The sequence below is a fragment of the Callithrix jacchus genome, chromosome 12, assembly GCF_049354715.1.
Source record: "Callithrix jacchus isolate 240 chromosome 12, calJac240_pri, whole genome shotgun sequence".
Taxonomy (NCBI): domain Eukaryota; kingdom Metazoa; phylum Chordata; class Mammalia; order Primates; family Cebidae; genus Callithrix; species Callithrix jacchus.
The window spans coordinates 81340979-81366973 of record NC_133513.1 but is presented as its reverse complement, the minus strand read 5'-3'; the positions used below and the strand labels follow the sequence as shown (position 1 = coordinate 81366973).

The window sequence follows — 25995 nt, the reverse complement described above, 5'->3', positions numbered from 1 at the left end:
ATTTACCCAGATAGCCAGGGTTAAGATTATAAGAGGCAATGACTTCTCTGGAAGAATCTTTGGGACTTTTTTGAATTTCTGATGTTGAAAATACCTAAAAATGTAAAAATGTCTAGTACATCTTCAGGATACCTAAGAGAATTTTATAAAGAAGTTACAGGCCACCCTCCTAATCCCACACTCTATCCATTTTCCTAGCAACCCATATAAATAAAATGACCATAGACATTTCCATATAGGACCTTAATGGAATTTCACTGTTCCTTTGAAATTTCAGACATTTCTATACTTCATGGTACACACAAAAAAATTATAATTTAGAGTTAAATACCAAATAGAATAGCAGGTTATTTATCTTTTTGCCCAATCTGCCTCATTGTTTATAAGGACCTGTAGATGGTCCCATGCAAAGATGTCTCTAAACATAAATAACGCTAACACAATGAACTTGGAAAACGAACTTCATTATGCTTCTCCCCCAGGGTGCTGGAGGACAACCTCATTGTTGGTTAGTATTTTTCCTAAAGCCCCTTATGGGCTTGGAAGCAACTTTTGACTGAAAAGTAAATGCAATGTATAGCATTTAGGAATATGCCTTCATTAAAGTGATGATTTCACTGTACATCCGTTGAGGGGCATCGAGGCCCCAGACAAAATCAAAGTGGTTCCAATCGGGCAATAGCTTAAAGTAATGAAGACTCTTGATTTGAGGCAGTATCCTAGCCACATCCTGGGGTGTTACAAGGATATCATGTCCACCAGCCCAAATAGCAGTAGGCACTTTCATGGCAGTCAGGTCATAGATAGGGGGACGAATCTGTGGGAGAGAAAGCAAGGGCATTTGTGAGAGGAAGGTCCTCAAAGCAATAACTACAAAGGCTGCTAAATAAATATGGACTATGGCCATAGTTCTGTTAGGTACCAAGAGACATAGGAAGAAAACATACAATGGTCTCTACCTTCAAGAAGTTTGCAAAAGAGGGCACAAGGCAAGATAGCTAAACAAGTATTTGTATACAAAGTATGATATGTTAAATGTTATAAATGCTCCCAAAATAAAATGAAAGTAAAGACAAAAAATTATTTCTACCTGAAGGCTTCATAAAAAGAGGGGTCATGTGAAATGACTCTTGAGGGAAAGTTGCATTTTGACAGGCAGAAATGGGGGTGGATGGGAAGCAGGAAGAGTTTGTAGGCTGTGATCAGGAATGGCAAGCTTTCCAATGTACCTGGGGAAAAGAATATGTAAAGGAAGATAGTAGGATATAAACTTGGAGGCAGATAATCAAGGTCTGAATGTCAGGCTAGAAAATTTGGACATGTTTTGAAAGTTAGGGGGACAAGGAAGGGTCATTTCTCAGAGGTCTGTCTTCAGACTATTGTATGGGCAATGGTTAGTGGGATTACCTTGGATTTTGGCCAAGCTATGTATCCAGTCAGGAAACCCCAATTATACACTGTCACTGAAGTGTAGAGCTCCTGAAGTCTCTGAATGCATCTATCAGTTCTACCACAGCATTTTGAAAAACTAACAAGACTGGTCCAGTACCCTCCAATCATGCTGTGATCAGTGCAAGCCAAGACTCTTAACTGGAAGAAATTGTATTGCTGTGTAGAATCTGAACCCAAATACACTGAGGCCACCCAGCAAGGTATTAACTAGTCTAACCTGTGCTAACATTAGGGTACAACCTGTTGGATAGTTTAAGCTTTCTGTGAACATGTGTAACCCCTGCTCCCATGACCTCCCACTTCTCACCACCTGCTGCTGCTATCTGTCCTTACTTGTGGGCTTCTCCATGCTGCACCAATGGCCAGCTTTTTCTACACCCTCTTTTGAGTGTAGTTTGGTATTTTGTAATTGAACATTCATTTCAAAAGCAGAAAAAGCAACAAATATTAAAGCAAGGAAAAGTGTCACTGAAAAAAAAAAAAAGAATAATTTGAAGGTAAGTCCTGAAATAAATCTAGACAAGCAGTAGAAATGCTCCAAATTGAAGCTATGGGTATGGCTGACTTCTCCAAGAAAGAGAGTTTTGAAGAATTCTTGGGGAATGCTAATCATTTCAGAGTGGTGGAAAGAGGAATAGTCAGTGCCTGAGACAAAGAGAGCAATCATAAACAGAAGAAAAAATCAGAGATCATTGTGTTATGGAAGTCCAGGTCAGGGGACTGAGTAGCAAGGAGACTGTGGTAACTAACATAACACATTTCAAAAGGTGAAAATAGACCACTGAATTTGGCAATTAAAAGCCATGGGTGACTTTAAATAGGGTAGCTACAATAAGAAGATGAAGACCTAAACTATGTTTTACAAGGTTGAGGAGTGAGTGGAAGAAGCCCTCTTCAATACTGAAAAGATGTTGATTAGAACAGATTGACCTAATGATAACTTGATAGAATTGATGGTCTTGCTTGTTTTTCATAAGGGACAGGAGAATGGAGCCAGGAAGAAGGGAAAGTGAAAAGAGATGGGATCAAGGGCACAGGACTGGGATAACTTAAAAAATAAGAGGACCATCATTTTCTGATAGAGAAAGGAAGGAGAGAATCAAGAAGATAGAGACAGTTTGATGTAGATAAGAGAAAAGTTAAGAAATTTCCTTCATGCAACAAATAGATATTGAGGGTCCAGTAATTTTCATGTACTTTTCCAGGTGAGAAAACACTAATGAACAAAATAGTGAGAAATCCCTAGTGTCATGGAGTTTACATGGGTTAATCCTCTTATACTCAATAAAACAGAGTGGGAACAGAGATGGTGCTGCAAACTTGAGGAGAGGGCAAACTGTTGAGACTAGCTTTTTTGGAGGGAATGTGATAAAAATTGCCATCTAATGAGATGAATTCACAAAATAGGACTGACTTGGAGCATCAATTCTATCTGGTAGGACCAGCTAACAGCAGACAAATTCCAAGGATATTAACACTCTCACATACTTTAGAACTTGACTATAATGATCTTGAGTGTGTGTGTGTGTGTATTTTGTTTCATTCTCTTGTAAACGTAAACAAATTATAAATACAACATGTTTATTAAAAATAATGAGAAAAAAACAGACATGTAAAGTCCAAAATGAGAGTCCCTTACTGTTTCATATCCATCATGAAACAGTACTTCTTTTCTTCTTTCCTCTCCTCTCTGAAGATAAGCACTTTAACATTTATTGTTTCTTTTCTAGTCCATTTCTTAGCATTTGCAAATACATGCCTTTGTGTCTATAGTCTGAAGAGCAGAAGAAACTTTTAGGGGTGATAGAAACATCCTATATTTAGATTGTGGTGTGGCTACACAAATAAATATATTTGTCACAACTCATTGAATGGGACACATAAAATTAGTACATGTTATTGTATGTAACAATCACATCTTAAACTGATTTTTAAAAATAAAAAAATATACACAGTCTATCTCTTGTAGTGGTTTTAAGGATCAGGGCTATTCCTGTAACCAGCCAATTCATTTTTGAGAAATTTGCTGGTCTGATTGACTGTTTTGATCCTCAGAAACAACTTATGAATAATTGATCTATGGTTTTGCCAGTAAATAGCTTAAAATATGTTAGTCTGGGAAAACACTGAAAACAATTTAATTTAATGTGCTTAGTTCATACTTAAAAGTGAAGTCCCTGGCTGTGAGAACAGAAAGGTTGTGACAGGATCAATTAAAAGTACAGTGCTAAATGAGTCTACAGATTTTTATGTCATAAAGCTACATGGAAAAAGATGCCTTATGACCCAAGTCTTCAATGTTGGGTGATACTTATTCAACTTTCATGTGGAATTCTAATTTTTCTGTTGGTATTACAAAGCGTATATTCATTTATGCTGTAAATATTTTTATAAAACAATTTCTATCATGCAGCCATTAAACATTTTTTTTTGGCAGGGCAGTGGCTCACACCTGTAATCCCAGCACTTTGGGAGTCCAAGGCAGGTGGATCACGAGGTCATGAGTTTGAGACCAGTCTGGCCAATATGGTGAAACCCTGTCTCTACTAAAAATACAAAAATGAGCCAGGGGTAGTGGTGTGTGCATGTAGTCCCAGCTATTCAGGAGGCTGAGGCAGGAGAATCGCTTGAACCTGGGAGGTGGAGGCTACAGTGAGCTGAGATTGCGCCACTGACTCCGGCCTGGGTGATAGAGCAATACTCTGTCTCAAAAAGAAAAAAAATTAAAAAGATCCCTCAGTAATACTGGTCATCTCTTACTATAGCTTAAGTAAAATAGATTAAAAGTTGTAAAAAAGTAATATAATACAGAGAAAATTGGAATAAATACACCAGAATGTTAGTACATCTAGTTATCTCTGGATGGAAGGATTACACATGATCTAATTTCCTTTGTATGTGATTCTTTTATTTATAGATTTTCTGAAATAAATGCAAATTAAAATTAAATGTTTTTAAAAACAAAAGTTCTATCAGTTAAATGCCACCAAATAACAGGTAGGATTCTTTCCACACTCAAATTTTTTATTATACTGTCTCAAACTCACCATTCTGGGGTCACTGTAAATAGCTCACCTGATTGTAATGTTTCATATTATCAGCTTCATTTCCCCAGTCATAAGCTCTGAATTCATCAGATCGGTAAAGCTGAAACAAATGTGTTTTGGAAAAAGAATAGTTAGGGTAAGACTCATGATAGCTAACAGCAAATTTTAGAAAAATAGTGCATGATAGGAAGAAAATAGGGCTCCTGGTAAATACCACTTTACAATTATGACAAGTAGGGCTCAACAGAAAGAGAAGCAATAACCCCCCTCCCCACCATTGGTTTAAATAAAAAGTTCATGGAAAGCCAAGCCTCAATAGAAAGAAGTTAAATCCCAGATACTTCCCTCTGGAGAATCTCAGTTCTCCTGAGGCTTCCCTAGTTTACCTCTTGGTTCAGTTCAGGGCCTATTTTACAGACTCTGATTTAAGAAGGTATTAATTTATGTCATCTACTTGGTCTATAACATAAAATACTTTCTCTTAAATTCCAGAGAAATCAAGGCATAAAGATGGCAGCAAGGACAAACTGGAAGCAAACTCTTAGGATTTTTAAGGTAGGCCTGTTAACAGGGTCAATTCTGTTTTTTTTTTAATATAATGGAAATAAGAATTGGAATGGTTTTTCATGACTAAGACTCTACCTGTTTTATATGCAGAATGTTCTGTATTGATGAACCAGTAGGAGCATGTGACATATACACATCCATTCGACTCTAAAGGAAATAAACTCATATTACAGCAACAATTGCCAAACAAAATAAATTTTGCCTTTCAGAATCAGAGGAAAATGATGCACAGAATTAGCAAACAAAACTGGGGATTTGAAAATAATCAGGTAGAATTATCTAGATAAATATGCCATTTATATCAGTACTTGAATGCGAGTAAACCATAAACTGACTAACGGAATGGGTTGCTTGACAGCAAACCTGCACCAGCTCCAAATCTGTAGGATAATTTGCTTATTTTGAGGTAGAAGGAACAGTAATGATCATTATGGATCAAAGTAACTAGGAAAGGTTCTATGTGCAAGTGTGGGGGTGATGCATGCTTGTACACTCAGGTGCACTGTCACAGATTAGATAAAAAAAAAAAACCAGAGTTCAGGCCCTGTTGTTCTTAATGATCCACTTTGTGAACTTGGCCACCACATTTAACATCTTTGAGTTTCTATTTTTTCATCTATCAAATGAACATATTAAAAGTCATACTACCAATTTACTAGTCTTTTATGGAAATAAAATAAAATACTGCAAATGTAAAGCTAAAAGCCATTTGTTCCCAAAGGTTATTTCAATCTTTATAAACATTATGGAGATAAAAATTATAAAATAATAATCATAATTCTATGTCTTAGAAAATAACGAATCTAATTAAAGGAAACTATTACAAATCTTTACTTTTGAAAAAGCCAACTTTCAACAATGTTTTTTTTAATGGTTTTCAGTCTAACACAATTTAGCTTCTTGGAGAACAGGGGTAGAGAACAGTATCTTGTGACTGCCTTCACCGTAACAGCCTCATTGGCTGCTATTTGGAATACAGTAGAGACAATTATTCAACCACACCAGTCTGCAGATGTGGACCCTTCTTCTTGATTAATAAGAGAAAACCAACAGGTGATAAAACAGGACTACTGCTTCTTCATAAAGAGGGGTTCCCATCTCCGTTCCATCCTGTCCTGTTATTTTTCCAGGTTAAGTGGTGAGTTTTATTTCAAACAAAAGTCATCCACAAAGGAAGGAATATGTGAAATAAGATCAAGGCTTATATGTGCTTCTCTCCTTTTTTAGGATTTTATTTTTAATGCAATATATTCCAATGAAATAAATTCAAATTAACTGTAGTAAGTTATGGCTGATTGAAAACACATAAGAAACTACTACCAACTATAAAACATCTGTTTTCCTAAATTTCATCAGGGAATGGAAGAATGAAGCTGCCTATTCACTTCCCCAGTCTTCACATTCAAGTTTTGTCGAGTACTTAATCTTCTATGTATAGCAGACATCTACCTTCATGGTTCAACATAAATTTTCGGCTTTTAAAAATTTTATTTTTGTGAAGAATGCCATTGGTATTTTGATAGGAATAACATTTAATCTGTAGATTGTTTTGGATAGTATGTACATTTTAACAATATTGATTCTTGCAATCCATGAATGTGGAATACCTTTCCATTTTTAAATGTCATTTTCTATTTCTTTCATCGGTGTTTTATAGTTTTCATTGTAGAAATCTTTCACTTCTTTGGTATGGTTTATTCCTAGGTATTTTATCTTATGTGTAGCTATTGTAAATGGAATTACTTTCTTTTTTTTTTTAAGATTATTTGCTGTTGGCATATAGAAATGCTGCTGAATTTTATGTGTTGATTTTTTATCTTGCAAATTTAATGAATTTGTTTTTCAGTTCTAGCATCTGTTTTGTTGGAGTCTTTATGTTTTTCTAAATATAAAATTCTGAGCAAAAAGAACAAAGCTGGAGGCATCACATGACCTGCCTTCAAATTATGATACAAAGCTGTAGTAATCAAAACAGCATAATACTGGCATAAAAACAGACACATAGAAAATGGAACAGAATAAAGAACCCAGAAATAAATCCACACATTTATAGTCAACTAATTTTCAACAAAGGCACCAAGAACCTACATTGGGGAAAGGACAGTTTCCTTAAGAAATTATGCTAGGAAAACTAGATATCCATATGCAGAAAATGAAGTTAGATCTCTATCTCTTGCTATATACAAAAATAAAATTAAAAAATGGGTTAAAGACAAATTTAAGACCTGAAACTATGAAACTACTAAAAAACAAACATTGCAGAAAGACTCCAGTATATTGGTCTGGGCCAATTTGAGGTAAGCCCTCAAATGCACAGGCAACCAAAGCAAAGATGAACAAATTAGATTACATCAAGCTGAAAGCTTCTGCAAAGCAAAGAAAACCATCAAAAAAGTGAAGTAACAACCTGTTGAATTGGAGAAAATATTTGTAAATTACTCATTTGACAAGGGATTAGTAACTAGAATATATAAAGAGCTCATACAACTCAATTGCAAAAAAAATCCGATTTAAAAATAGGCAAAAATCTGAATAGATATTTCTCAAAAGAAGACATACAAATGGCCAAGAGGTACTTCAAAATCATGTTCAGCATTACTAATCATTAGATTAGTAATGCAATCTAATCTAGTAATGCAAACCAAAACTACAATAGAATACCATCTAATTCTAGTTAAAATAGCTTTTATCAAAAAGATAGGCAATAATGGATGCTGGCAAGGATGTGGAGAAAAGAGAACCCTTGCACAGACTGTTGGTAGGCATGTAAATTAGTACAGGCACTATGGGGAAGAGTATGGGTGATCACCAAAAACTAAAAATAGAACTACCATATGACCCAGCAATTCCAGTGCTAGGTATATAGTTTAAAAAAAAAAAAAAAAAGGAAATCAATACATGGAAGAGACATCTGTAACCCCATGTTTATTACAGTACTATTCACAATAACTAAGACATGGAATCAACTTACGTGTCCATCAACAGATGAGTGTTTAAATAAAATGTGGTATATATATACAGTGGAATACTATTCAGCCATAAAAAATGAAATCATGTCATTTGCAATAATGTGGATGAAATTGGAGAACATTATATTAAGTAAAATAAGCCTGGTACAAAAAGACAAATACTGCATGTTCTCACTCATATATGGGAGTTAAAAAAAAAACTGACCTTATGGAGACAGAGAGTAGAATGATGGTTACCAGAGGCTGGGAAAGGTAGTCGGGGTGTGAGAAGGATAAAGAGGCATTGGTTAATGGGCACAAAAATACAGTTAGAAGGAACAAAATCTAGCATGCACAATAGGATGACTATAGTTAACAATAATTCATTGTATATTTCAAAATACCTAGAAGAGTCAAATTAGAATGTCTCTAACAAAAAGAAATGATAAATGCTTGAGGTGATGAATATCCCAATTACCCTGATTTGGTCACTTCACATTGTGTGCTTGTATTAAAATATCACATGTACCCCATAAATATGTACAACTATTATATAACCATAAACATTTTTTAAAAGCAAAAAAAAATCCATCTGCCTTTAAAAATTTGGAATATCATATAAATTTATGCATTTTGATATATCAAAATGAGTCAAAGGAAAGCTGGAATTTCTTAAGGTATCAAATGGCCCTATAACTATCACACATACCTGATTCATGTTTTTCTGGTTGAAACCAGCCCATAAGGACATAAATTCTCTACATATCAACCAGAGTATCTTATTGTTGCAGATTTTGCTAGAAGGTACCTTCTTTTTCTTATCTTCTAAAAGGAAACCTTTGGTACCAAAAAAAGCCTGTGAAGGTAAATAATAATTATCTTTGAATGAGATAAAATATTTGAAAACTACCCATATGACAAGGGATTAGTAACCAGAATATGTAAGGAGCTCAAGTCAATAGCAAAAACAATATGCTTAAATAGTGATAACAAATAAAACAAAATTCAAGAATCATCTTCAGAATTCTTGACATATCCTTCATTCTAGAAATGAGCCATGCTTTGGGGATCTATTTGTACTAGCTGATTCAGTCAAGGAGACCAAATTATTGAGGAAAAGTGACTTAGGAATCTATCTCCAAACGAGGAAGATTATCAAATATTATTTACAAGGAGATTGCAATAAAGGCCCTCAACCCCAAATTCACATCTCCATAGTGAAATTTCCCTGTATTCTTCCCAATCAGTGCTTACCAATATTTCTTTCTCATTAATTGGTAAGAAAGGCAAAACAGTTTCTTCTTAAGGTCAAATAATACCTTGAATATGAGGGACAATCGGAGTTTTCCTTATTACCCATGCGCACATTGCATTCGAGTACTGTCTCAGATTGGCTAGTTATCAGGCTGAAAAGTAGAGAATGGTGAACCAAAGGGAAGGAACCATTAAAGAGAAAAGATATGATAATGTCACAAAGATGGCACAATTGAAGTAGCAGGAATATTGACAGTGGGAAATGTGAAACTGAGATAAGCCAGGAATATTATTTGCCTTATTGCTGACCTATGTAGGAAGAGCAACACATACAATGGATACATGTATTTACAAATAGATGTATCTATCTCTGATTTTAATTTAACAAATTAGTTTGCTCACTCTGACCAAATGTAGAAAGCATTAAAATGTAACTGATATCAACACATTTTGAAATAAACTAGAAAAGCTCTTGAATAAAGAAGTTACATCATTTGTGCTCTCAGTAAACAATACAATAAAACTATTGTCAGACCAATCATTAGGCCCTATGGAAATTCTTCTTTGTGTTAGCTCACAAATATTTTTTCCATTTCTACCACTCCACCCCAAACCAAGGGCTCATTTTCTTATATATGAATTATTTTGGTATTCTAACTGGTCACCTTGACTTCAGTTTTGGCCCAAATCCATTTTATCCATCATCCCAAATTCAAAGGCCAATTTGAATTTGATTAAATGCTATGTTCATTGTGGCAATGACCTTTTTAGAGAAACAAAAGCAAAGAGAGAACAAAACAAAACAACCCTTTAATAGATAAAATTCCAAATGTACAATTGGCAACCAAATGACTTTTTCAACTCTTGAAAAATAACCAATAAATATTTGAATTAATACTTGATCTGTAATGCATTTAGACTTTGGAATCTTAGCTTTAGTAAATTAGGACAAGTTCCCATATTGGAAGGAGTATAACAGGTTTTTCTAATGTCAAAGTTGGACACATCAATGATTATAGGTAACAGTGTCTTTCACTTGGGCAATGTGAATTCATTGACCTGCCTGACTAAATGGAACAAAATACTTGCAAAAACAAGAAAAATCTTTGTTGTCATATAGCACTCAGCTCAGCTACAAATTCTGACATATACTCAGCTCTACTAATGACCTAATGTAGTAAATTGTTTTACAGAAACTGTAGATACTACGGCACAGACATGCGCACACATGGCGACACACAGACACAAGCACATGCCCACAGAGTCTAAGTTCTATAGATTTTATCTAAATTTCCTACTTTTACTTTACTGTAGATTTGAAAATAATAAGGATTTATGATCCAAAATGAAATCCTTAGGTACATTTTGGTGAAAGGAGCCTACCTTGATTATGGAATTTGGAAGTTGAAAAAAACTGGTAAAAATGCTGGTGGGATATTTGAATGAGATCACAGGACCCAAGGCAAAATTCATTTTGATTCTTTGTGCTAGTTCAGGCATGGTGGAAAAGGCTACAAACCCTGAGAGAACAGGAGACAAGACAATCTTGTGAAAATAAATACTTATATAATGTTTCTAACAAAAGCAGGGCTCTGCTTAGTCATTTTTCCTTCTATTGCAATCATATTGGGGATGGACTAGAAGTCTTCTGAGTTATTCTGCAAAGATAATCTGCCTTCAGTCCTCTCTGCTCTCAAGTCTCCAGTTTTATTTTTTTCTATTTATGGACAATTTGACCTGGTTGGGGGAAATGGAGTAGCTGGCAAGGGAAAGGTGTGAGTTAAGCTGCCAGAGTAGCTACTGCTGTGTGAATTGAAAGCATCCTTACTTCCCAAGCATGGGGTAAATGCTGGCAACATTCTCATTTCATCCCTAACTCTGAGATGCCAGAATGAATCACAGAACTTCCAGAAGCAAATAATCAGTTCACAGGAGGTGAATTGATTTCTTTCTCTAGCATCACCCAGTTATTCCAGCAGGTTTTCTTTCGCACTATGGAATGAAATTTCACTGCTCCCAGTGCCTTGCTGGATGTTTATCAACCCTCCAAACTCTTCCCTGGTTCCAAAAAGAAAGGAACCAGTTGTCACAATGACACAATGAACATAGCCACAATGAACATAGCATTTAATCAAATTCAATTGGCCTTTGAATTTGGGATGATGGATAAAATGGATTTGGGCCAAAATTGAAGTCTAGTGTCCTCAATGGCCCAGTAAAAACCAGGCATCTCCATTTGCTTTGCTCTTTCAGCAGTAGCATTGCACCCCTTTATATCTCATGAGGATGGAGATCAGCATGATACTGGGTAGGCTAGGAGGAATATCCATATAATTTGGTTTCCAGAAGTCCCTTCCTGGGCTTCCACTGGGGTGTGTGTGTGTGTTTGTGTGTAAACACTTGTTGAAACATTACAACTGTCTTGGCCAGAAAAAGAGGAACTAAAATAATTTACTGAACAATTGATAAAAAGACTCTGTATCAGGAATAGTACTTTCCCAGAGCGTGTGTGGAAATATGTGGAGATGAGATTTTTGGGGGTCACACTGCAGAGCCCTGTTAACATTTAATGGGTTGGGACCTAAATGTCCTATAAAGACCCCTCACTTATGCTCCTTACATAACAGAAATTTCTCTGTCCAAAATGCAAACAACATTTACTGACAAACTTTATGCCCTAAATGTAGCACAGAGAAGAGATAATCAAATTCTCTGTGTTTTCTTTGAAGATCCGTCCAAGTCCTACCCACTTTTCCAAAACCACCTAAAGTTATTAATTTTCTATACCATTTTTCCAGAATCCTCACACATACCATTGGTGAAGTCAGATACACCTGGTTTGAATCTGTGTTCTGAACTTGTGTTTCTTCTTCAAGATGGAGATAATAATATTCAGGTTGTTTTGGAGATCAGAGAGAGATACTGTGGGAAAGGTCCTGAACACAGGACCCTACACATAACAAATGCTCAATAAGTGTTAGATATTATAGTATAATTATTTGCCTATTAGTGGCATTTGTGATCTCCTGTGAGTTTTTGTATACTTTTCTAGTATATGCTCTCTGATGCTAACTGCCTAGTTGAAGCTTCAAAAGTGCCTATCAATATAAAGTACTAATTAATATGTTTGTTACTGATGATAGTGGAGAATGAAAATAATTCCCTAAATTAAAACATTACATTTTCATGTAATTTATTTCATTAAAATTGGAAACTTCAGTGGAAGTTCAATTACAAATTTAAAGCTTTTATTAGTTTGCGTTCCTTTGAACTTTTATTTGGAACTAGATTATTGATTTCTTTCCAAACTATCTTAGCAATTATTAAGAATTAAATTGTTAACTTAAAATACCTTAAAAATTTCTACATAGTGCTAACATATACTTTCTATTTAACAAATATGAAATCACACACTAAATACATAAGCTCAATTGATTTATTATAGTAAGCTTTGTGTGCCAACCCACAAACAAGTATATCCACGTCTTTTCAACATGTTCAAATATAGGTATAAGCATGTTCCTTTTATTTTTTAAAAATCCCATTTGGATTGTAAGAAAGAGATAATTGATGCAAATTTATTATGTTTCAGCCATATTTCCTGGCATTAAACTTCACTTTTTCATCTCAGAGGGAATCTAGAAACTTACTCTGCAGAATTATTTCTTTGAATTTGGAACACATGTTATTCCTGGGAAATTGCATCACCATTGCCAATATACTGCTGTGACCAGAGACCCAGGAAAGGTTTGTCCTACATACAGTCTCGGCACTGCAGGCTCACAGCTGCTTAGAGTACAAGGGTTATTCCCAGCAGAGGACAGAGAATTGAGGGCACTATAAGTCGCCGTTACTTTATTCTAACATAAAGGTGAACTCTTGTAAGACTCTGAGAACATTGACCCTCAAAAACATACCTATTGTAGTGCCAAGTGAATGTCCAATGAAAAACAATTCCTCCTGACCAGTTTTATTTATAATGAAGTCTATTATTCCTGGGAGATCATATTTGGCCATTTCATCAAAACTGCAAAATAAAACAGGGGCTTTTATAAATACTTGCAAGTATAAGTTTAAAACTCAGAGCACTTGTTCACTTCTTTTTTACACACAGAATTCTACGCTGTTTACTTAGATTCAGTGTGTATCTCATTTATTTATCTAATTAAATGCAGGCTATTGAAGCTTTTTGTTTTTCTGCATATATATTTTTTACTTCCTCATGAGAGGAGCACTTTCAAGATTGTGTATGCTGTTTGAATTCAACCTTATGATTCCTCCTCTTCCTTCCCTTCTCTCGCTTCTCTTTGCCCTCCCTTTCCCCATCTAGTTTGTGTGCTTCTACTTCTGACTCCCCCATGGGGCTTCATAATTCTTAGTGTCATCTAATACCCATCTTTGGAAACAGGACTGTTATAAATCATGATTCTACCATTTATGAGCTTTGCAACTCTTGCAAAGTTACTGAAATGCTCTAAGCCTATGTTTTCTCATATGAGAAATAAACAGAGTAGTGCCTGGTTTACAGGGCTGCTAAGAGGGTTTAATAGTATACAAGAAATGACTCTGGCTACTAGTAGGCATTAAGTAAGATAATGTAAGTAGTAGTATTCCTGTCCACATAGATATATGGATATATATTTAATAATACCAGTATTCCCTAGTACCAGTATTTTGTTCTTCAGACAGGAGGAAGAAAAAGGCCTATATAACATTTAATCAAAGCAGGTATTCCATAAACTAGAAGCCTGTTTTTTAAAAGAATGTGTGAGGAAATCTACAGATTGGGACTTCCAAGAGTAGGAGAATTGTTGTGATGCTCCCAAAGACCAGTGATACAATATTTCCTGATGCTTGCCCCTGCCCAGGAACCATAATATTCTACTCTGTTCCTCATTTTTCTCAAACCTTCAGTAAGTACTGAATATTTTATTAATGTGATAGGAATACACACTGTTCTAGCAGCAGGCTTACAAACCCGTAGGGAGCTTGGGCCTGAAGAGGGAAAGTATACTGCAGGCATCAGCCTGTCCTCTGGTGACAGCAGAAAACTTTTCCCTTAAAATAAACAATTAAGATATCAAAAAGATTCTTCTCCATTGCCCATTTACAAGGTTTTTTAAAACCTAATATTGGAGTTTTCCTGAAAATGATACTATGTGCAATCTCAATCACAGTTTCTCTAAATCAATACAGTCCTGGTCCAAACCATCCTTGCACAGTTGATTACTCAGGAGAAAAGACTTGTAATATCATTAAAATGAACATAAGCTTTGTGAAATCAGGATTTGACCTGTTCTCTGAATGTTCAGAGACTAGAACAATGCATATAGTAGTCACTCAGTAAACACTGGCTGAAAGAATGTACACATTGGTCAGGATAATTTTCTGAGTTGTCTCCCTCTTTGGACATACTTTTAATGCATAGAATTGATAGAATTGGGTGTTAAAATGATCTTGTTGAAATGCCATACTTTGCCTGTGAGAGAATCAGTGAAAAAGCTTCTTGCTGTTTCCCTATTTTGAGTTGTTAACAGAAACTGCAAGGAGCTACATGACTTCAAGGGTCAAAGATGATTATTAATAGCATCCATGTTATTTTTTTTAATTGCTTCCAACTTCCCCCTTGAGTTTTCTTAGCTAGTATTTACCTAAAGGCCCAGAATTTCTCATCTGTCTGTGAGAGTGTTTTGTGTCTTCTTGACCAAGTGTTTCCCCGACTGTTTCCCATCCATACATCATAACCTGCATCTGCTAGAAGGAATCCAAGGCTTCCATTGGCATAATTCTCAAGCCAGTAGGCATTGTCTGCAAACAGGGCATGTTGCATATACACGACGGGACGGGGACCTGGGAGGAGGGGGGTAGGATGAGACAGGGAGAGAGAGAAAGAGAAAGAGAGAGTAACTTGTGGTAAATAGAGCATGTCAGAAACATTACAGAAACACACACACACGGTAAAACAAAAACTTTTCACGTTTCCCTTGTTAGTGGTATAGAGCATTATAATCACATAACTTCAGTTTATTGAGCACATACTTTGTACCTAGGTGCTATGTTGACCTATTTATATGTATTATCTTACTAAATTCTTACAACTACTCTATAAACTAGCTGCTATCTTGAGAATCCTCATTTTATAGATGTGGAAACCAAACCTTATGTAGTTAAGTAATTTTCCCAGAGTGACGCCCAGGTAAGAAGGCACAGAGCAGGGACTCAAACCCACTTCTTTTTTATGTCAAAGCCTGTACTGGTAACTGCTCTGCCTATGTATTGGTATATACAAACTTCCCACTTGTGGTTTACAAAGATGTGAAATTTATCATGCTTACTCAAGTCCTATAGCTCTTCCAGGGAGGAAGAGGAGGTGAGTGTAAATGGATACTGATTGGTTCCTCACCAAACTTCTATTTAAATCCCCATCCTCTGCCCAGTGGAGGGCATTCAAAAACTACAGTAGTATACTCAGCTCAATGTCCTGCCAACTTCCAGATTCCTGAGGAAGAGAAGGTATTCAGGGAGATGCAAAGAACCAGGGCAGAAGGTCAAGTAAGGCACTATAATTTAATGACTAAGAGCACAGGCTCTGGAGCCAGGATGCCTGGGCTTAAAATCTGGTCTATCAGCTTGCTATATGTGTGCTTCAGGCCGTTTAACATGACCAGCTGTGCCTTAATTTCATTATTTGTGAAATGGTGACTATTAGTGGTACCCATCTCATATTGTTTATGAGAGGTTTAACTGATTTAAAATATTTAAAACATTACATCTAATAAACGATCTTTAATTCTAAGTCTTTCCAAAATTCTCTCTCCTTAAGCAAAACCTTTCCCATAAAAGTTTTCTCCTTTTATATTTTATAGCTCCCTCACACCTGTACCTGGGATTGCCAGATTTAGCAAAAAATAAAAACAAAAATGGGGGCGGGGAAGATGGTGTGGTAGGAACAACTCAGGATTGCAGCTCTCAGTGAAGGCGCAGAGGGTGAGTCCAAGCCGCATTTCCAGATGGATCTTTGTTGCCCACAGAACAGGGAAATTCCCAGGTATAGGAGAGACACGGGACTCCAGTGCAGTCCTTCCAGCTAGTGCGGCCGTTTCGGCCCGCGGGCACTCCGCACAAAACACGCTGGTCTGGGTGCCCTGTTAAACCGGCAATCTGAGATTTGGGAGGGCAGATTAACATATCCATCTGATTAAACGGGACTTGGACAGTGAGCCAGACCAGGAGATTCCCGGGAAGTGACATTTGAGCCGGCGCAGTGGGTCACTGCACAGAAAATCACACAGATCCCGGTGTCCTATCAGCAGACGACTGAAACACCTGGGAGAGAGTCAACCATTCAACTTAAAAAGAAAAAGGGCTCTGAAACAGGGAGCCAGGTGATCAGGCTCGGTGGGTCCCACCCCCACAGGGACAAACAAAATGGTGATTTGAAACACTCGGGGTTGAGAGTTTCACTGAGGGCACAGCTGAATCCAGGATGGTGCAGCTCGGTGGGGGAGGGGCATTTGCCATTACCGAGGCATTCTGCCCCTACTGAGGTACTCCCATTGCAGACACAGCCTACCATTGCCGAGGCAACCCTCCATAACAGAGAGACTCCACCAACAGGGCGGAGCCCATGCCAGCAGGGCGGAGCCTCGGCAGGCAAATAGTGACTAGACTGCCTCCTAGCTGGGAAGGACAGTGCAAAGGATACTCATAAAGAAAGCCCTAACTCCCCGAGTCAGAGCATCTGAGGAAGAAAAGGGGTTTTATAAGTTCTGCAGCAGCAGACTTAAACGCACCTGCCTAACAGTGCTGAATGAACAATGGAGCTCACAGCTCAGCACTTGAGCTCCTATAAAGTACAGACCATCTCCTCAAGCAGCTCCCTGACCCCCGTATATCCTAAGAGTCACCTCAAAAGGGACTGATCAGACTGGCATTTGGCAGGCATCATTCTGGGACAAAGAGAGCAGAAGAAGAAACTGGTAGCATCCCTCACGGTTCTACAGCTGCTACAGGTGTACCCCAGACAAGCAGGGCCTGGAGTGGACCTCAGCAGTCATACAGCAGAGGGGCTAGACTGTTAGAAGGAAAACTAAGTAACAGAAATACTTCATCATCAACAATCTGGGCCCAATCAGAGACCCAATCGAAAAGTCAGCAACAACTCAGACAACAGGTGGATAAATCCACAAAGATGGGAAGAAACCGGTGCAAAAAGGAGGAAAACGCCCAAAACCAAAACACCTCGCCTCCTACAAAGGACCAAAACTCCTCACCAGTGAGGAAACAAAGCTGGACGGAGAATGAGTGTGACAAAATGACAAAATCAGACTTCAGAAGGTGGATAATGAGAAACTTCTGTGAGCTAAAAGAACATGTTCTAAATCAATGCAAAGAAACTAAGAACCTTGAAAAAAGATTCCAGGAAATGATAACAAAAATGGACAACGTAGAGAGGAATATGAATGAATTGAAGGAGCTGAAAACAACAGCACGAGAACTTCACAAAGCATGCACAAGTTTCAACAGCAGAATTGACCAAGCAGAAGAAAGAAAATCAGAAGTCGAAGATCAACTCAATGAAATAAAACAAGAAACTGGATGGGCATGGTGGCTCAAACGTGTAATCCCAGCACTTTGGGAGACCGAGGCGGGTGGATCATGAGGTCAAGATATCGAGACCATCCTGGTCAACGTGGTGAAACCCCGTCTCTGCTAAAAATGTTTTTAAAAATTAGCTGGGCATGGTGGCGTGTGCCTGTAATCCCAGCTGCTCGGGAGGCTGAGGCAGGAGAATTGCCTGAACCCAGAAGGCGGAGGTTGCAGTGAACCGAGATTGCGCCATTACACTCCAGCCTGGATAACAAGAGCGAAACTCTGTCTCAAAAACAAAAACAAACCAACAAACAAAAAAAAACGAGAAACCAAGATTAGAGAAAAAAGTGCAGAAAGGAATGAACAAAGTCTCCAAGAAATGTGGGACTATGTGAAGAGACCTAACCTACATTTGATAGGTGTACCAGAATGTGACGAAGAGAATGAATCCAAGCTGGAAAATACTCTTCAGGATATTATCCAGGAAAATTTCCCCAACCTAGGAAGGCAGGCCAATATTCAAGTCCAGGAAATACAGAGAACACCACAAAGATATTCCGCAAAAAGAGCAACCCCAAGGCACATAATCGTCAGATTCACCAGGGTTGAAATGAAGGAGACAATACTAAGGGCAGCCAGAGAGAAAGGTCGGGTCACCCACAAAGGGAGGCCCATCAGACTCACAGCAGATCGCTTCACAGAAACTCTACAAGCCAGAAGAGAGTGGGGGCCAATATTCAACATCCTTAAAGAAAAGAACTTTCAACCCAGAATTTCATAGCCCGACAAACTGAGCTTTATAATTGAAGGAAAAATAAAATCCTTTGCGAACAAGCAAGTACTCAGAGATTTTGTCACCACCAGGCCTGCTCTCCATGAGCTCCTGAAAGAGGCACTACACATAGAAAGGAACAAACAGTACCAGCCATTCCAAAAACATACCAAATGCTAAAAAGCATCAACAAAATGAAGAATCTGCATCAACTAACGGGCAAAACAGCCAGCTAGCATCAAAATGGCAGTCTCAAATTCACACATAAGAATATTAACCCTAAATGTAAATGGGCTAAATGCACCAATCAAAAGACACAGACTGGCAAATTGGATAGAAAGCTAAAACCCATCGGTGTGCTGTATCCAGGAAACCCATCTCACATGCAAGGATACACAAAGGCTCAAAATAAAGGGATGGAGGAAGATTTACCAAGCAAATGGAGAGCAAAAAAAAGCAGGAGTTGCAATTGTCGTCTCTGATAAAATAGACTTTAAAGCAACAAAGATCAAAAGAGACAAAGAAGGTCATTACATAATGGTAAAAGGACCAATACAACAAGAAGAGCTAACGATCCTAAATATATATGGACCCAATACAGGAGCACCTAGATATATCAGGCAATTTCTTAACGACTTACAAAGAGACTTAGACTCACACACAATAATAGTGGGAGAATTTAACACTCCACTGTCAATATTAGACAGATCACCCAGACAGAAAATTAACAAGGATATCCAGGGCTTGAACTCTGACCTGGAACAAACCAACCTGATAGACATTTACAGAACTCTCCACCCCAAATCCACAGAATATACATTCTTCTCAGCACCACATCACACCTACTCCAAAATCGACCACATAATTTGAAGTAAAGCACTCCTCAGCAAATGCAAAACAACTGAAATCATAACAAACAGCCTCTCAGACCATAGAGCAATCAAGTTAGAACTCAGAATTCAGAAACTAACCCAGAACCGCACAGCTTCATGGAAACTGAACAACTGACTCTTGAATGTTGATTGGATAAACAATGAAATGAAGGCAGAAATAAAGAAGTTCTTCGAAACCGATGAGAACGAAGATACAACATACCAGAATCTCTGGGACACATTAAAAGCAGTCTCTAGAGGAAAATATATAGCAATAAGTCCCCACATGAGAAGAGTGGAGAGATCCAAAATTGACACCCTATCATCAAAATTGAAAGAGCTAGAGGAGCAAGATAAAAAAAAACTCAAAACCTAGCAGAAGACAAGAAATAACTAAGATCAGAGCAGAACTGAAGGAGATCGAGACATGAAAACCCCTTCAAAAAATCAATAAATCCAAGAGCTGGTTTTTTGAAAAGATCAACAAAATAGATAGACCATTAGCCAAATTGATAAAAAAGAAAAGAGAGAATAACCAAATAGATGCAATAAAAAATGATAAAGGGGAAATCACCACAGATTCCACAGAAATTAAAACCATCATCAGAGAATATTACAAACAACTCTATGCACATAAACTAGTAAACCTGGAAGAAATAGATAAATTCCTGGACACCTGTGTCCTCCCAAGCCTAAACCAGGAGGAAGTCGAAACTATGAATAGACCAATAACAAGGTCTGAAGTCAAGGCAGCAATTAAGAGCCTACCACACAAAAAAAGCCCAGGTCCAGATCAGTTCACAGCCAAATTCTACCAGACACACAAAGAGGAACTGTTACCATTCCTTCTGAAACTATTCCAAATAATCCAAAAAGAGGGAATCCTTCCCAAATCATTTTATAAGACCAACATCATCCTGATACCCAAACCCGGCAGAGACTCAACAAGAAAAGAAAAGTTCAAGCCAGTATCCATAATGAACATAGATGCAAAAATCTTGAATAAAATACTGGCAAGCCAATTGCAACAGCACATCAAAAAACTTATCCATCATGATCAAGTAGGATTCTCCAGGGATGCAAGGCTGGTTCAACATATGCAAGTCTATAAACGTAATTCACCACATAAACAGAACCAAAAACAAAAACCACATGATTATCTCAATTGACGCAGAGAAGGCCTTTGACAAAATTCAACAGCCCTTTATGATAAAAACCCTCAATAAACTCGGTATCGATGGAACGTATCTCAAAGTAATAAAAGCTATTTATGACAGACCAACAGCCAATATCATATTGAATGGGCAAAAACTGGAAGCATTCCCTTTGAAATCCGGCACTAGACAAGGATGCCCTCTTTCACCACTCCTATTCAATATAGTACTGGAAGTTCTAGCCAGAGCAATCAGGCAAGAAAAAGAAATACAGGGTATTCAAATAGGAAAGGTGGAAGCCAAGTTGTCTCTATTTGCAGACGACATGATAGTATACCTAGAAGACCCCATCACCTCAGCCCAAAAACTCCTGAAACTGATAAGCAAGTTCAGCAAAGTCACAGGATCTAAAATCAATGTGCAAAAATCACAATCATTCCTATACACCAATAACAGACTTAAAGCCAAATCAAGAACGAACTGCCATTCACAATTGCTACAAAGAGAATAAAATACCTAGGAATACAACCTACAAGGAACATAAGGGACCTCTTCAAGGAAAACTACAAACCACTGCTCAATGAAATCAGAGAGGACACAAACGGATGGAGAAACATTCCATGTTCATGGTTAGGAAGAATCAATATCGTGAAAATGGCTATACTGCCCAAAGTAATTTCCAGAATCAACGCTATCCCCATCAAGCTACCATTGACTTTCTTCATAGAACTGGAAAAAACCACCATGAACTTAATATGGAACCAAAAGAGAGCCCACATAGCCAAGTCAATTCTAAGCAAAAAGAACACAGCAGGAGGCATCACACTACTGGGCTTCAAACTATACTACAAGGCTACAGTAATCAAAACAGCATGGTACTGGTACCAAAACAGAGATATAGACCAATGGAACAAAACAGAGGCATCGGAGGCAACACAGCATATCTACAACCATACAATCTTTGATAAACCTGACAAAAACAAGCAATGGGGAAAGGATTCCCTGCTTAATAAATGGTGTTGGGAAAACTGGCTAGCCATGTGCAGAAAGCAGAAACTGGACCCCTTCCTGACACCTTACACTAAAATTAACTCCAGATGGATTAAAGGCTTAAACATAAGACCTGGCACCATAAAAACCCTAGAAGAAAATCTAGGCAAAACCATTCAGGACATAGGAGTAGGCAAGGATCAAAACACCAAAAGCATTTGCAGCAAAAGCCAAAATAGACAAATGGGACCTAATCAAACTCCACAGCTTCTGCACGGCAAAAGAAACAGTCACTAGAGTGAATCAGCAACCAACAGAATGGGAAAAATTTTTTGCAGTTTACCCATCTGACAAAGGGCTGATATCCAGAATTTACAAAGAACTCAAACAGATTTACAGAAAAAAACCAAACAGGCCCATTCAAAAATGGGCAAAGGATATGAACAGACACTTTACAAAAGAAGACATACATGAGGCCAACAAACGTATGAAAAAATGCTCATCATCACTGGTCATTAGAGAGATGCAAATCAAAACCACATTGAGATACCATCTCACGCCAGTTAGAATGGCAATCATTAAAAAATCTGGAGACAACAGATGCTGGAGAGGATGTGGAGAAATAGGAACACTTTTACACTGTTGGTGAGAGTGTAAATGAGTTCAACCATTGTGGAAGACAGTGTGGCGATTCCTCAAGGCCTTAGAAATAGAAATTCCATTTTAGCCAGCAATCCCATTACTGGATATATATCCAAAGGACTATAAATTGTTCTACTATAAGGACACATGCACACGAATGTTCATTGCAGCACTGTTTACAATAGCAAATGCCCATCGATGATAGACTGAACAGGGAAAATGTGGCACATATACACCATGGAATATTATGCAGCAATCAAAAATGATGAGTTCATGTCCTTTGTAGGGACATGGATGAATCTGGAGAACATCATTCTCAGCAAACTGACACAAGAACAGAAAATGAAATACCGCATATTCTCACTCATAGGCGGGTGAGGAAAAATGAGAACACATGGACACAGGGAAGGGAGTACTACACACTGGGGTCTATTGGGGGGAATAGGGGAGGGACAGCAGTTGGGGGGAGCAGGGGAGGGATAGCCTGGGGAGAAATGCCGAATGTGAGTGAAGGGGAGGAAGGCAGCAAAACACACTGCCATGTGTATACCTATGCAACTATCTTGCATGTTCTGCACATGTACCCCAAAGTCTAAAATACAATAAAAAAATAATAGGGAGGCCGAGGCGGGTGGATCATGAGGTCAACAGATTGAGACCATCCTGGTCAACATGGTGAAACCCCGTCTCTACTGAAAATACAAAAAATTAACTGGGCATGGTGGCGGGTGCCTGTAATCCCAGCTACTCAGGAGGCTGAGGCAGGAGAATTGCCTGAACCCAGGAGGCAGAGGTTCCGGTGAGCCAAGATGGCGCCATTGCACTCCAGCCTGGGTAACAAGAGCGAAACTCTGTCTCAAAAAAAAATAAAAAATAAATAAAATAATAAAATAAAATAAAAAATAAAAAAAATTTCTCAATCTTGGAAGCTCATCAAAAAAAAAAAAAAACAAACAAATAAAACAAAAATAAGCAAAAAGATCCAGGATGCTCTACGAAATTTGGGTTTAATATCGTGAATAACTTTTTAGTATATCTTGAAATGAGACTTATGCAAAAATTATTTGTGCTTATCTGACCTTCAAATTTAACTGGGTATTTCGTATTTTGACTAGTAAGACTATTCATATCATTCTCATTTTTTATTCTGCAACTGGAGATATAAGAGGGAGAGAATGTCAAACATTACCTCAGCTGCTGCTTAATGTGTATGGTGGGAGAAAAGTTGCAAAATGAACATGGTAAGCAGCTGCCAATAAATTATTTGCTATTGAGCCACTGTAAATATTTTGCTTATTCTTATCTTTTATTCTTCAGAGGCTTTGCAGTTAAATGTTCCATTTTAAGGAGTGTCATTCCCTTGCTATGGCATGGCTGGATCCTCATTCTAGAATTCAAGACTTATTGACACCATACTCTTTCATTCCATGAACAAGTGTGTCCCTTTGATCAAAGTGTATGTGAATGTTAAGGTTTTCAATCCTGGAAAACTTTTCAGAAGTGCCATTGTCATTTAACTAGATTTTATTTTTATCCTGCAGAGGGAGGCCCCTTCATTTTAGTGGGGGCAGAAGAGGTTCTTCTTGGGTGCCCCATAGTCAATTTCATACAACCCAGAAAATCTCCTCCTAACAATGAAGAGATCCATTTTCCTGGGACAAAGCAATTTTCCACATGATAAATCAGTAATGAGCTGACGCAATGTAGGCTCCACCTTTCTGTTTACACCCTAACAAGTACATCTGGTCGCAGTTAGCAAGATCAGTCTTGCTCTTTATATTTTTAGGTTCTTCTCTGTCTTCAGAGAATTATCAGGAAAAGAGTAAGCCTTCCTGTTAACTATTTAAAGACTAATCCAACAATTCAAAACAATTTTGACAAACTCTGTTGAAGCATATCTAGCACTAAATTATTCCTAAAAAGGAGGTCAATGCTTGTACCTGTGCTCCTAGCATGTCTTCGCCCATAGGGAATTCTGTTGACAAGCAGTATGTACCCATCTTCAGTGGTGACTTCATACTCTTCACTGGGATAGCCATTGTAGATGATTATTTCACTCTGCCCAGTAAAAATACAGTCATTAGCTGAACTTCTCCAAAGGATATCAGAAGGAATTAAAGCATCTGTTGTGTGCTTATTTAAGTGAATTATCTGAAATTTGTATCACTAGGTAACTGTAAAATTAATAAATAAAGTCTTAATACAAAATAGGTAGAATTTTTAAAAATATCTACTACTGGCAAATGTTTTGGGAGGTAGGGGGAACATTTAGCATTGACTCATTCTTTCTGACAAAGCTATATTCTCAAGTCAGTTGCCTTTTGAGACTTCTCTTGGTTTAAAGGTAATAGAACTATAGATCAGTAGACGGAAATCATATATATCAACAAATAGCTTAATATTCTTTTTTTTTTTTTTTTGAGATGGAGTTTTGCTCTTGTTACCAGGCTGGAGTGCAATGGTGCGATCTTGGCTCACCGCAACTTTCACCTCCTGGGTTCAGGCAATTCTCCTGCCTCAGCCTTCTGGGTAGCTGGGATTACAGGCACGCGCCACCATGCCCAGCTAATTTTTGTATTTTTAGTAGAGATGGGGTTTCACCATGTTGACCAGGATGGTCTTGATCTCTTGACCTCGTGATCCAACCACCTTGGCCTCCCAAAGAATATTCTTAAAATATAAATTCAAAAGTAGAGGTTCTGTCTATCTACATAGATAGATAGCAGAATAGCACAATTTTGGTTTTCATTATTAGAAAGTATTAGTTTTTCAGCCAAAGGAGCACATCTACCTAGCTTGACACTTGCAAAGGTTAAAAACCATCTTCATTTTTATCTGTTTTATCAGAGATTTTCTGTTATAACATAACCTTTCATAACCTCAAAATCCATTAATCTTGATTTATTTGATGTTCTTCAAAGTTTTCCATGACTTACAGTGTTCATCCACACCTCAGGATTCACTTCATTTTCCAAATCAACTAATCCACCAGCATTTAAGATTCCAGAAATCAAACAAGTTGTGGTCAAAAACAGCCACATCATAGAAATGCCTGGCATAAAACATTTAATATTCACAGATTATCAATGATGATCAATGAAATATCAATGTTGATTAATGAAATAAAATGATTAAATTATTAATGATTAATGAAAACTTGAATAGCACTGAAAGCAGATAATGTATAAATGGGAATAAATATAATGAACTAACTTGGAGCACTAGTAATCTATGTTTTCATATAGAAGTTGTCTTGATCATAATCCAGTTTCTAAAATGAAATAAATTTAATCAGGTATGGAGGTACTTTATTTTAATCAAGGTTGAATTGCTTTAAGTCTTTGCTTGCCTACAATTTGCCAAAATATCTAAAGATTCAGAGGACAAGTTTTCATTCCATTGGCCAGTGAAAAGTGGAGTTATCTCCTAGTTAAGCCTAGTATCCCACAAAATAAACAAGAAAAATGGATAAATAAAACTTTAACCAAACAAAAAAGCTTATGATTCATTTCTAGTCATGTGACAATTTATCTTGTGGCACACAAAGGCAAATTTTGCATATCTCAATGTACAGTCTCACTTCCTTACCATAGTTTAAAAGTATGTCTGTTCAAAGGTAGACCAACATTATAACACTACAGCATTCTCATCGTATAAGTGCTGCAGTCAAATGGCCTAAATTTGAAGTCCAGACTCACCACAAAA

At 37.4% G+C, this 25995-nt stretch overlaps 1 protein-coding gene across 1 annotated transcript; it reads right to left on the bottom strand.

Annotated features, from left to right (window-relative positions):
- Window positions 1-445: 445 nt before the first annotated feature.
- Window positions 446-25336, bottom strand: LIPN (lipase family member N). The gene is made up of 9 exons (XM_002756373.4): window positions 25227-25336; window positions 24231-24348; window positions 14920-15118; window positions 13186-13295; window positions 10652-10788; window positions 8724-8870; window positions 5142-5213; window positions 4528-4599; window positions 446-817 (listed from the first exon to the last, which is right to left on the bottom strand). The coding sequence occupies exons 1-9, from the start codon at window positions 25332-25334 to the stop codon at window positions 584-586; spliced, it is 1197 nt and encodes a 398-aa protein (XP_002756419.1). The 5' UTR covers window positions 25335-25336; the 3' UTR covers window positions 446-583.
- Window positions 25337-25995: the final 659 nt, after the last annotated feature.

What these genes read in the sequence shown, in the direction of transcription:
- LIPN (XM_002756373.4), bottom strand. Translation starts at nt 25,334, where the DNA reads ATGATGTGGCTGTTTTTGACCACAACTTGTTTGATTTCTGGAATCTTA. An exon ending in TTCCAAATTCCATAATCAAG is followed by an intron (nt 8,871 to 10,651) that starts GTAGGCTCCTTT and finishes TTACCTTCACAG; the next exon opens with GCTTTTTTTGGTACCAAAGG. An exon ending in ATATGAAACATTACAATCAG is followed by an intron (nt 818 to 4,527) that starts GTGAGCTATTTA and finishes TCTCTCCCACAG; the next exon opens with ATTCGTCCCCCTATCTATGA.